The sequence below is a fragment of the Lemur catta genome, chromosome 21 (genome assembly GCF_020740605.2).
Source record: "Lemur catta isolate mLemCat1 chromosome 21, mLemCat1.pri, whole genome shotgun sequence".
Classification (NCBI taxonomy): domain Eukaryota; kingdom Metazoa; phylum Chordata; class Mammalia; order Primates; family Lemuridae; genus Lemur; species Lemur catta.
The window spans coordinates 22,067,558-22,083,668 of NC_059148.1; the positions used below are offsets into that span (position 1 = coordinate 22,067,558).

General features: G+C 49.8%; 1 protein-coding gene across 1 annotated transcript in view; it reads right to left on the reverse strand.

Annotated features, from left to right (window-relative positions):
- The window catches only part of RNFT2 (ring finger protein, transmembrane 2), a 44,196-nt gene that overhangs the window by 27,441 nt on the left and 644 nt on the right, over window positions 1-16,111 (reverse strand). The window contains exons 2-6 of the mRNA XM_045534743.1: window positions 15,701-15,759; window positions 10,628-11,094; window positions 8,591-8,667; window positions 5,146-5,246; window positions 1,828-1,981 (exon numbers count right to left, since the gene is read on the reverse strand). Of these exons, the coding sequence (XP_045390699.1) occupies window positions 1,828-1,981; window positions 5,146-5,246; window positions 8,591-8,667; window positions 10,628-11,094; window positions 15,701-15,759 (858 nt within the window). The remainder of the gene's footprint in view (window positions 1-1,827; window positions 1,982-5,145; window positions 5,247-8,590; window positions 8,668-10,627; window positions 11,095-15,700; window positions 15,760-16,111) is intronic.

The window sequence follows — 16,111 nt, forward strand, 5'->3', positions numbered from 1 at the left end:
TTCCTGAAATCCCCAGAGAGGTGGCTCACCCAGCCGCACGTGTCAGGGCCATCAAAGCAGACCCAAATACCGAGCGCCCTTCCAATATAATAATTATGATATCAAAACCCAACCCACCCTCTCAGGGGATGGCGTGGCAGCCCGGAGAGAGCATCTGTGCTGAGAGCTGTCAGGGGTCCCTGACAGATGTGCCTCCCCCGCCCCCACCCCAGCTGCAGATGAAGACCCGGCCTTTTCTTCTCCCCAGACAAGGATTGATGAGGGCTGCGGAGAGCACTCAGACAGGCAAGGCGAGGCTGTGGACCTTTTCCAAGCCTGCAATTTATCTTGAGGCGACTATTCACATCACTTTTTATAGGCGGGATTACGCTCTGACCTGGCACATTAATCTCACCGAATAAAATAATAATAATCAAAAAAAGGGAACTGGACAGTTGCCAGGGAGGCATTAATAACTGTCGCCCACAACTTGGTGGCACAGGGAAGGGGTGCCAGGGCCCGCCCCGCCCCTTGTCCCCACCAGCGCCTGATTCAAGGAGAAGGAAGTGAGGCACCTCAGTCTGGACTTTGGGGACTTTACACAGATGGCTTATGGGGACTTGTCTCCTAAATTAACTCTGAGCAATTTCCCAAACTCAGGGAACTCATGTGGGAGAGAGTACAGTCTAATAACTCAGAGCAGGGGTTGTTCTGGAGTCTACCTGCTTGAGTTCAAATCCCCTCTTAGCCACTTATGGGCTGTGTGACCTTGGGCTACTTCCTTAACCTCTCACTGCTTTCATGTTGCGGGATTGTAAAATGGTGCAGCCACTGTGGGAAACAGCTTGGCCGTTCCTCAAAAAGAAAGACCATGTGACCCAGCAATTTCACACCTAGCTATTTACTCCCCAAAACTGTGTTCAAACAGATACTTGCATGTGAATGTTCAAAGCAGCACTATTCACAACAGCCAAAAAGTCCATCAACAGATAAATGGCTAAACACGTTGTGGTCCATTCATACAATGGAATATTATGCAGCCACGAAAAGGAATGATGTGCTGATATATGCCACAATAGGAATGAAATTTGAAAACATGCTGAATGAAAGATGCCAGACACAAAAGGCCACATATTATTTGATTCCATTTATATGAAATATATAGAATAGGTAAATCCATACAGACAGAAAGCAGATTAGCGGTTGCCAGGGGCTGGGGGAATAGGCAATGGGGGGTGATTGCTTAGGGGGTTGCAAGGTTTCCTTCTGGTGTCATGAAAATGTCAGGTCCTAGCCCCGCTCGGTCCCCTGACTTCCACTGGCTATTCCCAGGACCTCTTCACTCCAACACCTGCCGGCGGGTCTGTCCCTACAGGACACGGCAAGGCATCACTGCCACCACGTCCCCCTCCCGAGTCCACGGCACACATCGCTGATCGATCACAGAGCTCTTTCCTTCCGAGCCTTGGTCCGCATTACAAAACAAGCTCCTGGAAGCCACCGAGAGTAAAAACCCCTGAGGGCCATCCTTCCCTGGGAGACGCAGGACCCAGAACACGCTCATGTTTGTTTTCCTCTCCCAGGTGAAATTTAGATGGAAATTGCATCAAGGGCAGCTTTGAAACAACGTCACTTAGGACAAATGTACTTGGAGGGTAGAGGTGTGACAAGCAGGTGGTGACAACACAGAGCCACGCGCAACTTCAAGGAATTGTAAGAGGCGGGTGGCAGCGGCCCAGGCTCTGTTGATTTTCTGCGATGACATCAGCCCTGCCTCGGCCATGCTTTCCTCCTCCAGGAGGCGCCGAGATTGGGGCTACCCGGTGGCCGCAGCCAGTGCCCGCCTACCTTGGACTTGACGGCCAGGATGATCTTGGGCAGGGCCACGATGAGGCACTTGAGGGCGATGGTGATGTACTTCAGCACGAAGTCCGCAATGCCCACGATCCACAGCAGGTCAAAGAAGTCCAGTGTCTCCAGGTTGGGCTTCAGGAATATGAGGCTGGGGGGAAGGTTCAGAGTCAAGATGTTCATTTCAGGCAAGGCCCTCAGTAGCTCCTTCTACTCGGGAGCCTTGTAAATATCACATGTAGAAAGAGCACTGAACCAGGAGTCAGACATCTGCGTCCTTTCCCTGAATCTGCTACTAACCTGCTGTGTGATCTCAGGTGGATCTCTTAACCTCTCTGAGCCTCAGTTCCCTTGAGGGTTAAATGACAAGATTAGCCGGGAGCATCATTAAGGTCCCATCTTAGTCCTTTTTGTGTTGTTATAACAGAATACCTGAACTAATTTATTTAAAAAAAAAGAAAGGTTTATTTAGTTCGCGGTTCAGGGGGCTGGGAAGTCCAAGGGCATGGCCTTGGCTTCTGGTGAGGGCTGTTACGCTGCATCACAACCTCGCAGAGAAGGTCAAAGGGGAAGTGGACACGTGCAAAAAGACAATGAAAACCAAACAAACTACCTGAGGGGCGTCCTGGCTTTATAACAACCCACTCTCTCGGGAAGTAATCCATTCCCACGAGAGTGAATCCAGTCTCACCAGAGCAAGAACTCACTCCCTACCACATCAAGCCATTCAGGAAGGATCTCCCGCCATGACGCAAACACCTCCCAACAGCATCGCATTGGGGATCGAATTGCAACCTGAGTTTTGGTGGGGACCAAGGAAACCACAGCAGTACCCTTCAGTTTTATGGGTGCGTGGCAGGCTTTATAAGAGGAGGAAGGCAGGCAGGCAGGCAGGAGGGAAGGAAGACAGGCGGACACTATGAAGGAGGGAGGGAACTGAGGTGCCAGGTGGGCACTGTGCTAAGCTCTTTGCTCACTGCTCAATGAATCCTTGCAACAGTTCTTTGCAGGGAGCATTGCTTATCTCCAGTTGATAAATGAGGCACTGAGGTTTGGAGAGGTGAAGTCAGTTGGCCAAGGTCACGCTACCTAAGGGTATTAGTATCAGACAGACTTGAATTTGAACCCAGCCTTCTCCATTTATTGGACCCTGGGCAAATAAAGTTCTCTCTGTAAGCCTCAGTCTTCTCATCAATAAAATGGGAATCGTTCCTTCCCTGACAGTGTTATTGGCAGGATTTGATGAGATATTAGACATACTAAAGGCCCTGTCATGCAACGGTGATGATGACAATAGCAATTCTCTGAGGAAGGCACTTTTTATTCAACCCATTTTGCAGGTGAGGAAACTGAGGCACAGAAAGGTAAAGTAACATGCAGAAGGTCCTACAAACATTAAGGGACAGAGGTAGATTGGAACCCAGGCATCGTGACTGTAGTTAGTGTTCTCCATCCTTCCCCTACACAGGGAGAGGTCTGTGGCCCTGAACTTTAATCGTGCCCTTCCCTGGGGACGGCTGGTTGACTGTCACACTCCACCAAACCTTCTCTGCTTCCGTGATCACAACAGAACGAAGATCTGCCTTACGCTTTCCATTTTATCTCAAAGACACCAGTTGGTGCTCAATTCATCTATTGCGTTTTATTCCTTTCTCTCATTGCTGTTTTTGTTTTTGCTTTTGGTAGGGGGACGCACAAGTGTTTTCCCACAGATTAATCATTAAGCCCACTTATTTCCAAAGTCCCCTATAAACTTTAACAACTGATATATTTTATTCCCAGTTTTGCTCCTCCTTACGTACCGTCACCAATAATTATAGTAATTAACCATAAAATAATATTAATTATGATATGGTATGTCTAGTGTTTTACAGTTTAATTCCACGTGTATTATGACATTTGGCCTTCCTAAGTAGCCCGTTTGGGTAGAGAAGGCAAGAACTGATTTGGTCCTGGTTTTACAAATGAGAAAACAGGGGAAGAGTCAAAGAGGTCACATTATTTGCCAAAGGGCACAAAGCTGGTAAGTGGCAGAATTAAGACTCTCTCATGTGGGTCATCAGACGTCAAATCCTAAGAAGATTCAAGCTCGCTGGTAAGGGCTGTCTCCAGGGCTAAGACTGCTTAGGAAGGGCTCCATGAGGGCTCAGTTGCCTCACCTGTGAAATGGGTCACTAGGAGGATAAACTAAGATAATGGTTGGCTGGTGTCACATACAAATGCTCTAGACTGGTGACTTCCGTAAGGACAAGGACTCGGCTCTGTTGTTTTTCTCTCTCTCTCTTTCTGTGCTGCCAGTTTGACTCAGGGCTGCTTTGATGGGGGCACAGAGGTCTGAGCCTGGGACCATGCCCAGAAAATGGCATGAGCCGGAAATCCAGCCAAGGTTCTGGGAAACTCCGTCTCCTCCACCCAGCCCCTGACATTCTGGACCGTGCAACTACTGCAGGGTACGCGACATGGGCTGATGCCTTGGAACTAACCCCCCAAATTGCTTTTACAAGGTGGCCTTAGAAAGTGGTGAAACTGCTCACTCCTCAAAGTCCATTTTCCAAACAGACAGACATGATCTGAAGGCTTGACCTGAGTTTCAGCCCTGTCCTCACTGGCCAACCCTCCACCCAACCATCCACAAAAAATCTCCCCTCAACTCCAACAGCGCTGATAGTTTTGATACAGTCATAACATTCTGGCAACATTTTCTTTCTGTCTTCTACTTTTTTTATTTTTTAAGAGATGGGGTCTTGATCTGTCCCGAGGCTATATAATACAGTGGCAAGATCATAGCTCACTGCAGCATCAAACTCCTGGGCTCAAGCGATCCTCCTGCCTTAGCCTCCCAAATAGCTGGGACTATAGGCATCTGCCCTGGTAACATTTTCTTATTCAGTGATCTCCAAACACTTTTGGAAAAATGAAGCTAAACTGCTGGCCATCGTGGCATGAGCCTGTCATCCCAGCTACTTGGGAGGGTGAGGTGGGAGGATCGCTGGAGCCCAGGAGTTCAAGGCCATGGTGAGCTAAGATAATGCCACTGTACTCCAGCCTGGGCTATCATTAAAATTGATTCCACCTGTTTCTTTTTAGTTTTCGCCATGGGGCAACTAGAAAATCTCAACTTACACATGTGATTTGCATTCTATTTCTATTAGAGAGTGCTGGGTTAGGCATGTATGTGTAATGACAACAGGGCGGAATGTGGAAGTTACAACGTGACATAGAGCTGGTGTGTTGTTCTCAAGTGAAGGGGTGTGTGCCCCGAGCCCAACAAAGCCCCCCACTGTCCCGATGTGGGGGTCAGATGCCCCCGCTCACCTGTTGTATAGCTGCTGGGAGCTGAATGTATAAAGCACATACAGGGTGTTTCCTGCCAGAAAGGCCAAGATCCACAAGATGACCAGCACTGACCTCTTCTCCTGGAGACAAAGCAAGAGATATCTGTGATACCAAAGGTGCACATGGCAGAGCCTTCCAGAATGTTCCCTTCTAGAATGTTCCCTGATGATTGGCAACATTTCACTTTGTCAAAGTTTTGGAGAAAGTGGTGCTGAAGATGAAGGGAAGGGCATTGGCATCTTCCCACCCCACTGGGACCCAAGAGGTGGTCACAGAGAAGGTGACAGAAGAGTGGACACCTGGTTGGAGAACTATCCGGAAAGCCTAGCGAGCACCATAGTTCGCAGCACAGATTCCAGAGCTGGATGGCCTGAGTTCAAATCCTTGGTCTGTTGTGTGGAGTTGTCCAACCTCAGACAAGTTACTTAAACTCTTTCCAATTCCCTTTCCTCATCTGTAAAATGGGTGTATCTTTGTATCTACCTTACAGAGTTGTGAGAATTAAAGCACATAAGATGCTGTGAGGGAGTGAGGCACAGAGAATTTAACTCTTGTTCAAGGGCATGTGTTTTAAGCCTCCATGTCCTCATTTGAAAATGCGGATGTCATTAAAGATTGAGTCAAATTTTTCAATGCAAACTTTCAGTCTGGTACAGACTCACATTTCAGGCTTGCTAAGGGGTAGGACCTAGATTATTAAGAGTTTAGGACTCTGAATAGTAGATTCAGATCTAGAGGTTGGAAATTTCTGCTCTTGCTTTTTCTAGCACGGACCTCTGGGTCACTGCCCTGAACTGACCATTCAACAGAGGGTCACGATGATAGGATTGAAACCAAACCTGCACACACGGCTGCCGGAACCCTTCGCAACCCAGCCCCACTTCTCTGTCCCCAGCCTTGCTCCTCTTCAGTCCCCAGGAAGACAAACTGCAAACCCTCCTCAGTTTGCAGTTTCCCAGCAGCTTCCTAGCCTGACAGCGATCCTACGAAATGTCCGGAAGAGGTGCAGAGAAGGTCACGTTCGTGCCTGCGCACCCTGGGAGACACACGCAGAGCCCTCTGCTGTTGACTCTCAAAACCCCGTCTTTTCCTGGACCTGGAGCGGCTGCGTTGCTGGAATAAGATGAGGTCATAACTTTCCCAGTGTAACCTTCCCTGTGGTTTCGGTAAATGCTCAAGACACGCTGTCTCCAGACACAGCTCAGCGCTCCACGCACTGTTAACGACGCACGTTTCCAGAGAGTGGACGAAATAAATGCATCTCTATCCACCCATTATTCCAGGAGCGGTCAAGGTTAACGACGCTAGAAACCACCTCCAACCAACTGCTCTTATCAATGTGATTAATCCACTTGGCAGCCCTTTTTACCCCAATAAATAATAGATCCCAGTTTAATTCTCTGTAAATCCAAACCAAAGGTGGAATACGAAGAGGGAATTAGCAATGCTCCAAAAAGACACAATCTGAAGGACAAAGGGTGTAATAAACTGAGATTCCTAAGATTATTGAGGGTTGTGCAGACCTGCTGTCACAGAAAATATGCATGGACAAGCAAAATGTCACCTGTGTTCTCATAGGGGTCAAGGGCCCCTGGAGGCCTGTCCATGGATCCAGACATCCTCTCAGCCCCCAAAATTCAAGTCAAGGCACCATCTGGATGATACTACATTTGAGAGAGACCTAGCCCCCAAAGCCTCCCACTATGGTATTGAGTTAATAGCAGCAGAAAGGGGACTGTATGAAGACGATGAGCTGGGCACGGTGGCTCACACCTGTAATCCTAGCATTTTGGGAGGCCAAGGTGCGAGGAATGCTTGAGGCCAGGAGTTTGAGAATAGCCTGGGCAACACAGCAAGACCCCATCTCTACAAAAAATAGAAAAACTAGCCAGGTGTGGTGGCATGTGCCTGTAGTCTCAGCTACTCAGAAGGCTGAGGCAAGAGGATCACTTGAGCCCAGGAGTTTGAGGTTGCAGTGAGCTATGATGACACCACTGCACCCTAGCCTGGGTGACATAGTAAGATTCTGATTCAAATTAAAAAAAAAAAAGATGAGACTAAGGGTCAAGAAGAACCTCTGGCTCCGTCCCAAACTCTGGGCCTCAATGTGCTCACGTGCAAATGAAGACTGAGCTGCCTTCCACGCCACAGGGAGAACCAGGTGCTTTTGTGAAAGCAGATGATGCTACAGAAGCCTCAGAGAAGACAGTGACTGTTATGACATCATCAGTGCAGCAGAAAGCACAGGCTTTTAAAAAATTGCTCAATTAAATGTTTTCTGTATATCAGGCACTGTGCTAAACGCCTTCTGTGTACTATCTCATTTAATCCTCTCAACAGGTCTGTGGGTTGGCATGAATAGTCCCTTCGTCAAGGGCAGCATCTGAGGCTGAGATCACCAAGGTAACCTAATCGAGGGCCTGCAGGTGGGTGGGATTTGAACCTGGAATGAGCACAGGCTCTGGGCTTAACTGCCTGGGTTCAAACTCTGATGCCACCACTTACACTGGCTGTGTGACTTCAGGAAAGGAACTTAGTGTCTCTGAGCCACTCTTTCCTCACTGGGAAAATGAGGCAGTGATTTTGTCTCCCTCCCAGGTTGCTGGGATGAATCTGCCGAGATATGCGAAGGGCTCAGCACTGTGCCAGGCCCACAGCCAGGGCTCTGCAGACACGGAGGACGTTCGGGGCACAGTGCTGAAGCCGTATGGCCACCCAGCAGCACCAGCAGGATGGCCTTAAGCATGAGGGTGGGTGGAAGTGAGCTAACGGGCCGTCAGGAGGGTAAAGGGATTAGGCCGGGGGTCACGTGGAGGAGTCGCTGCCATTGGAAGAAACGGGCCAGACTGTATGGAGGGCAGGGGAGAAGGATGGAACATCCGGGGATCCACCCAGGGGTGGTGGGCAGAAGAACAGCCTCCTGGAGAAGTCCACGTCCTCATCCCTGGAACCTGTGACCATGTTAGGTCGCACGGGACAGGGGAATCAAGGGTGCAGGTGGAGTTAAGGCTGGAATCAGCTGACCCTGAGATAGGGCGATGCTCCTGGGTTGACCAGCTGGACCCAGTGTAATCACAAGGGACCCTAAAAGTGGGAGGAGGCGGCAGGAGAGTATGGGGGAGCTGTGACTGTGGCAGGATGGTCACAGGGACACAATGTTGCTGGCTTGATGAAGGAAGAAGGGACCCTGAGCCAAAGAATGCGGGCGACCTCTAGACCCTGAAAAAGGCAAGGACAGAGACTCTCCCCTGAGCTCCCAGGAGGAACGCAGCCCTGCCCACACCTTAATCTTAGCCTGGACAGACCCACCTCAGACTTACGATCTGCAGAACTGTCACATAACAAATGTGTGCTGTTTAAAGCCACTACGTTTGTGGTCGCTTGTTGCAGCAGCCACAGGAGACCAGTCTGCCAGGTGACTCACCTTCAGAGAGACCTGTTCTCGGAGCGTGGAGTTGGCGTAGGCGAAGGTGCTGGCCATCCCGATGCACACGGCAATGCCTGTGGGACAGAGGAAGGCCTGACGTCACCCACTTAGACTCATCCCTCAGGCCCAGCCCAGGACCCTGAGCAACGCTGGAAAAAGACACATCCCTGGTCCCCCTGGAGCTGACAGGAGAGAGAGAAAAATCCTACTTCTGGGGGATTTGGGCTGCCATGTAAGTGACTGTGAACCTGGGCCATTCTGATGTAGGGATAGGATTTAGGCCCCTGTGGGGAGACTTTATAGCACCAGGTTTGGAGCATGAGCTGTGCAGTGTGGTAAGGTTCAAAACTCGGCTCTGCCACCTCCTCTCTGTGTAGGCTTGGGCGAGTCCCTGAACCTTGCTGAGCCTGTTTCCTCATCTGTAAAATGGACAGAGCAATAACAGTACTTACCCCATGGAAGGGTAATGCTTACAGAATATAATCTCTAGCCGTTGGCAAATGGTACCTCTTATTATTTCTACTTTCAAAAAGAATCGGAGGTGTGTTATTTTGTAATAAAAGCACGCATAGAAAAAGACTACGACACCATAAGGAATTAAAGTTTAATGTTAAAGGGGAAAAAAAAATCCCAGCTAAACAGGCAAACATGACCCAGGCAGATGGGAGAACAGAACTGAATTTTATTCCACAAGTCATTAAATTGCCACTATTTGCCAAGCAACGATCTTGGAATTCTCCCTGAATAATGATTTTTAAGTCCTGCTTTTTGTTACTTGTAGACAGAATTCTGTTTTCACGTGATGTGCTTGAAGTTCACTTGCTCTTTCGATAGCTGTGTATTCTACATATTTTCCCAGATCTACTTTGTAAAAAATGTGTTTTACTGAAAACATATAAAATAAGAACTAATAACCCCACCCTACTTTTTTTTCTAGTATCCTCTTTGATTAAAAACCGAAAAAAAAAAAACCCCTGCCAACTGAAAACAAAAATGACCACACTCAAGAATAAAGCTTCACTGTGAGTTTGCCAGAATTCAGGGTGAGGGGAACAGGATGGCTTCTGCTTCTAGAAACAGAGAGGGAGGGGCTGATATGGTAGCATACCAGCGAGGAAGGTAGAGCAATCTGAGTCGGCTGGAACTTGCCAGAGAGAAGAAAATAAGAAATAAAGGCTCAGCTAATCTCCTAGAGATATTTTCTTGTGGGAAGTAGCAGGCCATTGAGCTAATTCTCACCATCATTCCTACTGTAGGACTAAAACAATAGCCTATAAGCCCTCCAGGGCACAGCAACAACATGAACTAGTTAACAAAAGTAATAACAGTGGATCAGAGACCATTAATTGAATGTTAAATATGTGTCAGGTACTAGGCCAAGCACTTTATGAATCATTATCTTACTCCCCAATAGTAACAACAATAGGTAGTATTTATTGAGCACTTGCTACATGCCAGGCTCTACGTTAAGTATTTTAATGTGTGTTAATAACGAATAGAATAAAAACAGCAACCTACACTTGCACAGCGTTTTCTGTTGGCCAGGCCCTGCCCTAAGTGCTTTACACATAGTAACTCAAATGTAATGTCACTGTGATCCCATGAAGTATATACTGTCATAACCCCCATTTGACAGATGGTGGAACTGAGGCACAGAGAGGTTAGATAATGTATCCAGTGTCACACAGCTGGGAAGGGACAGAGCTGGGGTTGAGACCCAAGCAGTCTGAGCTCTTAATTCTTACACATCAGCCAACCAGCTGAGGAAGTTTCTTTCACAGCTCCCACTGGACAGACGAGAAAACAGGCTCAGAGAAGCCAAGTGACTTGCCCAAAGTCACACAGCTTAGTTGGCCAGGATTGGAACCCAGGTCTGACTCAGAATCCCATACTCCGAAGCCCTTTGCACCAGGACGGCCTCTGCTGCCTTCCCCTGTGTTTCAGATGAGGACTCCCTCCCACCCCTGCCCCCCACACCGCAGGGGCCCCATGTGTGAAGCCCTAGGCTAGGACACCCCGTCCCCAGGGACTCACCGAGCTTATGCTGGAAGCACACTTTGGCCAGCAGGATCAGGATGAAGGGGAGTCCCTTCTGGAGCCAGCAGATGACGGCCTTCAGCTCGGACAGGGCCGGGGCCGGCGTCCCCGGCTGCTCGTCGCCCCCCTCCTCGGCGTGGCCGCGGTGGTCGCCGCCCACGTGCTGCAGCAGGGAGCCCCCGCGGTGGGCGCCGTGGTGGAAGTGGTGGTGGGGCGGGCGGTGGTGGTAGGCGGCCCCCTCGCCCCGGCCGCCGCCTTCCTCCCTGGACGCGGGCATCGGGATGAACAGGTCCCCGCCGCCGGCCGAGGACCCCAGCACCAGGCTGGACGGGAAGGCGCTGGCGGGAAGGCTGCCGGTTAGGCCGGAGAAGAGCGCGGGCGGGGACGCGGCTTCTGCCTTCAGACTCTCGAAGACGCCGCCTTCATCCACACCCGTCTCGGAGCCCAGCGCCTGGCTGCGGTTTCTGGGTGACGCGGGAAGAGAAACCCACCAAGTCAGGTGGCTGCAAAGACAGGACCCCAGTGAAGGAGGAGGGACAAATAATGTCAATAACGTTATGGGCCCAAGTGTTTTGTTCCCAAAGCCCTAACCCCCAGGACCTCAGAACGTGAGCTTATCTAGAGATAGGGTCCCCACAGGGCTCTAATCCAGTAGCACTGGCGTCCTTATAACACGAGGTCAGGCCACAGACAGGTACAGGAAGGCCATTAGAGACCAAGGAAGACGGCCACCTACTAGCCAAGGAGAGAGCCCTCAAGGAACCAACCCTGCGGACACCTTGATCTTGGACTTCTAGCCTCTAGAACTTCGAGAGAGGAAATTTGTGTTGTTTAAGTCCCCAGTCTGTGGCACCTTGTCATGGCAGCCCTAGCAAACTAATGCAACTAATAATAGCAATAGAGTCGTAACCTTTATGGAAAACGTACTATGTGTCAGATAATTTTCTGAGTGTTTTGTGTTTATTAACTCACCAACTCCTCTTATCAAACTGGAATTAGGTCCTACTAATATCTCAGGTCCTACTAATATCTTTGCTTTCTGGATAAAGAAACTGAGGCACACAGAGAGAAGGTAACTTGTCCAGAGTTGCAGAGCTGGCAAGAGATGGAGCAGGGGGGATTTGAACCCAGGCAGACTAGCTCTAGAGCCGGCTTTCCTAACCACTGTACTTCATTAAAAAGGGAGCATGGAATTCTATAATTCTGGAATAACCTTGGAAACCCAAGGACCCCTGGCTCTGGAATCTTCAAGTTCAAGGACTCCCAGTTCCCCAGAGGGGCCAGCCTCGGTCACGGCTGGCACTTGGTGAGAAGCAGAAGCTATGGGAAGAAGACAGGCCCACATTTAAGCCCAACTCTGCCCTTTCTAGGGGCCTTACCTCTCTGCACTCAGTTTTCTCACCTCGAAAATGGGCATAAATTCCATTCCTGGGGAGGGGGATCACAGTAAAATACCCTTTGCAGTAACAGGCGCTCAATACAAGGGAACTATTATCTCTAGTTCGTATGGAAGACCTCCAGGGCCAAACTGCTTTTTCTAGTTCCAAGCAAGGATCTCTTGGGCTGCAATCAGCAAAGGATTCTGTGGCTCTTTCATGGCCACTGCTGGAGGAGCAGAGAGCCCGGAGTTACCCCTCTGGGAGTGGAGAGCCCAGAACTGGGTGCAGTTTGCCATGAACACCATGTTTCAGAGTTCTGGATGCCATCCTTCTTCCCCTGGTCTCATCCTCTTTTCAGATGGAATCACTACATGGAAACTCAGCCTACACTACAGATACAGGTGGAGCTGATCCGCTCAATGTGCACGGGTTGGGGAGGAGGAGGAAGGGCAAAGAGCCTTCCCTACTTCTCTCACCCTGCAGGCACCTCTGCAGACCCCCAGGGGACTCCAAAGACATCACATGCTTACTGAAAGCAAGGGCTGAGCTTCATTCACCCTCTGGAGCCCACAACTCAGGGCACACAGTAGGTGCTCAATAAATGTGTGCTACATATCATCCAGTCACAAAATGGCAGTAGGAGGGCAGCTTCCGGGGAGGTTTGACACTACTTTCACACTTGATCCCGTATAATCTATTATCTGCTTGGAGACCAGGATATATTTTTTAAAACACATATATATAGTCAGGCCTTTGTATCCAGGACTCAACCAACCTTGGGTCGTGGATCAAAACCCACAGATACGGAGGGCCGACGGTACTGGACATTTTATATAAGGGACTCGAGCATCTGCACATTTGAGTGTCTGAAGGTGGGGGTTCTGGAACCAATCTCTAGGAATACGGAGGGCTGCCTGCACTCAATTACGTCACTAGCCCACTCAAAGCCCTCCAAGGGCTTCCCATGCTGTACTCCTTCCAGCAGTCTCAGATAAACCCTACAGATAGGTGCAAATATTCCCATCTTACTGATAAAGAAACTGAGGCCCAGAGATAAAATTATCACACCCCCTGGATTATTTGGCCCTGAACCCCAATCTCATTGTGTGCCCTTTCTCACCACTCAAAGGCTTTGACCGTAGGCTGCCACTGTCACCACGATGTCTCCACACCCCAGCCCCATGGCACCTACTCAACGTACACTCGTTCATCAGATTCCAGCTACAATCTCTCCTCCTGGAGACTCCCCTGCCTCGCAGACAAGACAGCCCCCTGCTCCTTGTTCTCACTGCATCCTGATGTCACCTGCACAGGACTGATCCCAGTTGTCCTTTATTCCTTATCTTCCCCTGGGTACCTGTGCTCTCAACCCTGGCCACACACAATAACCACTTGGGGGGAGCTTTTGAAAAACACAGGTGCCTGACCCCATTGGAGACCCACTGATTCAAAACCTTTGTGGGTGGGCCCCAGCATCTCAAGCTCCTCAGAGTCCCCCAGTGATTCTAGCATGCAGTCGGCGCTGCAAGCCTAAAGCTTTAGACTGGGCCCTGCTCCACGACGTCAAAGACCACGACTGCATCTCTACCACCCAGCACGATGCACCTGGCACAAAGAACATGCCCTATAAATAGTGTTCGAAGGAATGAGTGAACGAGCACACTAAAGGCTCTGAGAAAAAAATTGCAATTGGAAAAAATTAACTTTGCTGGAACCTGCTGTTTCCCAAACTTAAAATTTGACCATGGAATTCTTTTTCTCTATGGAACACCTGTGAAACCCAGCACGGGGACATGCAGGGCTGGAGAGGTCTCAGGGTTGGTGTCTCTGGCTTCACAAACTGGACCTGGAGGTGTGTTATAAACCTGGTGCAAGGGACTGAACTGAAGATGGCTCCATCCTTTCCCTCCCCGCCATCCCTGCTGGCTCCCAAAGCCCAGGAAATGTGTGGTCCTCCTCCCTTGGGCTCTGGATAACAATAGTGATAATATTAATAATGACAACAACAACAAACACCATGGCTATGAACCTCAAGGGGCCTTTGAGCTTTTTCTGCACTTCAAGAAGCTCAGCTCAGAAAGCAGGAGGCCTGGCAGCTGCCCATGTTGGCCCACGAGGAGGCCACTTTCTCCCCCCTGCTGCCCACGGGGCCCTAGCAAGCCCTCCTCTCCCCCTGGAGGTTTCCAGCACTCTGAGTTCACTGGGCCCAGGGGGCCTCCAGTACAACCAGTGAAGGCTCAACCCACCAAGGGGCTTTTTATAGCTGGCCTCCCTTCTCTGGGCCTCTCCCCTGCATGCAGCCGAGATTTTAGCCTAAACGGGAAGGGATATTCCTTAGAGGGACAGAGGCTGAGCTTCCAACTTAACTACTTAAGGGCTAGAGCTTGAGGCAACTCAGGAGGATTAGTGGATCTGCGCAGAGAGGAGGGAGCCAAAATGTGGTGCTCAAAGCACAGATGTTGGGGGGCGAGAGGGAGGAAAAGTTTGGCGGCCTCCCCCTTGGATGGACGTGCTAGCTCAGAGGGTTCTGGGCTGGAGACTGTCCCAACCTGAGAACAGGCCCCGACCTGTGTACTGTCCTGGATTTAAATAGATACAAATTCTCGCTCATCAGTGATTTAAAATGTGATTTTTTTAGATTCTGTATTTGTCTATTTGGCACCCACTAATCACACGGCTAAACTAGCTGTTTATATCTCTGCTGTGACCCAGGGCCCATAACCACAACCACCTGCTCTGACTTTCACACGTGCAGCCAATATTTCTCCTGCCCGAAATCACCCAGGGCCAGATACCAAACAGCTAGAGACCACCCCATACCCCGGAGCCCACTGACATCACTCAGACCAGCCAAGCCTAAGCTGTTCCCCTGGCCTGCCTCGTCTTTCCCGAGGAAAACGCAACAGAGCCTGTGGCCTGTGCTTTTTCTTGTTCCTTTCTGCCTCCTGGTCAACGCTGGTGCTTCCCCACGTGGCCCTGGGGGGTGTGGTGTGTCCCCTCCTCTTGGGAAATGGCAGCAATAAAAATCATCTTTCAATGTCATTGTCCTCTCTGTGGTGTTCCTCAGTGTTATGGTGTGAATGTTTGTGTCCCTACTCATGGGAAGTATGTGGCCCTTAGTTGAGCCACATGTTGAAATCTGACCCCCATGTGATGGTACTGGGAGGTGGGGTCTGAGGGGGGTGGTTAGGTCATGCAGGTGGAGCCCTCATGAATGGGATTAGTGCCCTTATAAAACAAACCCCCGAGTGACCCCTCAATCCCTTTACATGTGAGGACACAGCAAGAAAACGGCCATCTCTAAACCTAAAGTGAGCCTTTACCAGACACTGAACATGCTGGGCCCCTGACCTTGGTCTTCCCAACCTCCAGAAGTATACAGAATGAATGTTTGTTGTTTAAGCTACCCAGTCAATGGTATTTTTGTTAGCAGCCCAAACACATTAAGATACCTCTGTAACTTAAAATCCTACGGGTACAATCATTGCTACAATGTGTCAAGTGGATCACCCGCCACACAGGTTTTGAGAATTACCATAAAAGGGCAAGCTATTATGCAATGAGTGTTCAGTATAAGGACGTCACTGTGACCCTAACTCTGACAGGTAGCTTTTATTCATCCCCTCTTGGGTTACCCCTCACCACCCGAAGCCCAGAGCACTCAGACAGAACAAAAGCAGGGCATGCCTACCTTTCAGGTGGAATGTTGTCCGTGTTGCTGCTGTGGCGTCTCTGCATTTTCCTGAACACCTGAAACCCAACACAGGGGTGAGCCAGCGTCTCCCGACACTCCCATTGCCTGTCAGGTTGCCGAGGTAACTATAAAATACTTCTCATATCTTACACCCCTCGCACTCTCTGACAGGCTCCAAGCCATGTTTCAATCTTGTATGCCATTCACTCCTCAATTCAACATTCCATCCCAGGAGGAAGCTGTTATCTGCCCATTTCCCAGATGAGAATGATGAGACTCAGAGGTGGAGGAAGGCCTTATGTGGGAGGAGAAAACCATAAATTGTGCAGCAAAGGGGTGTTGGATGAGGTGAAGTGAGTGGCAGACTGGCAGTTGGGAGGCATGGATTCTGCACTGATGCTGCCCCTA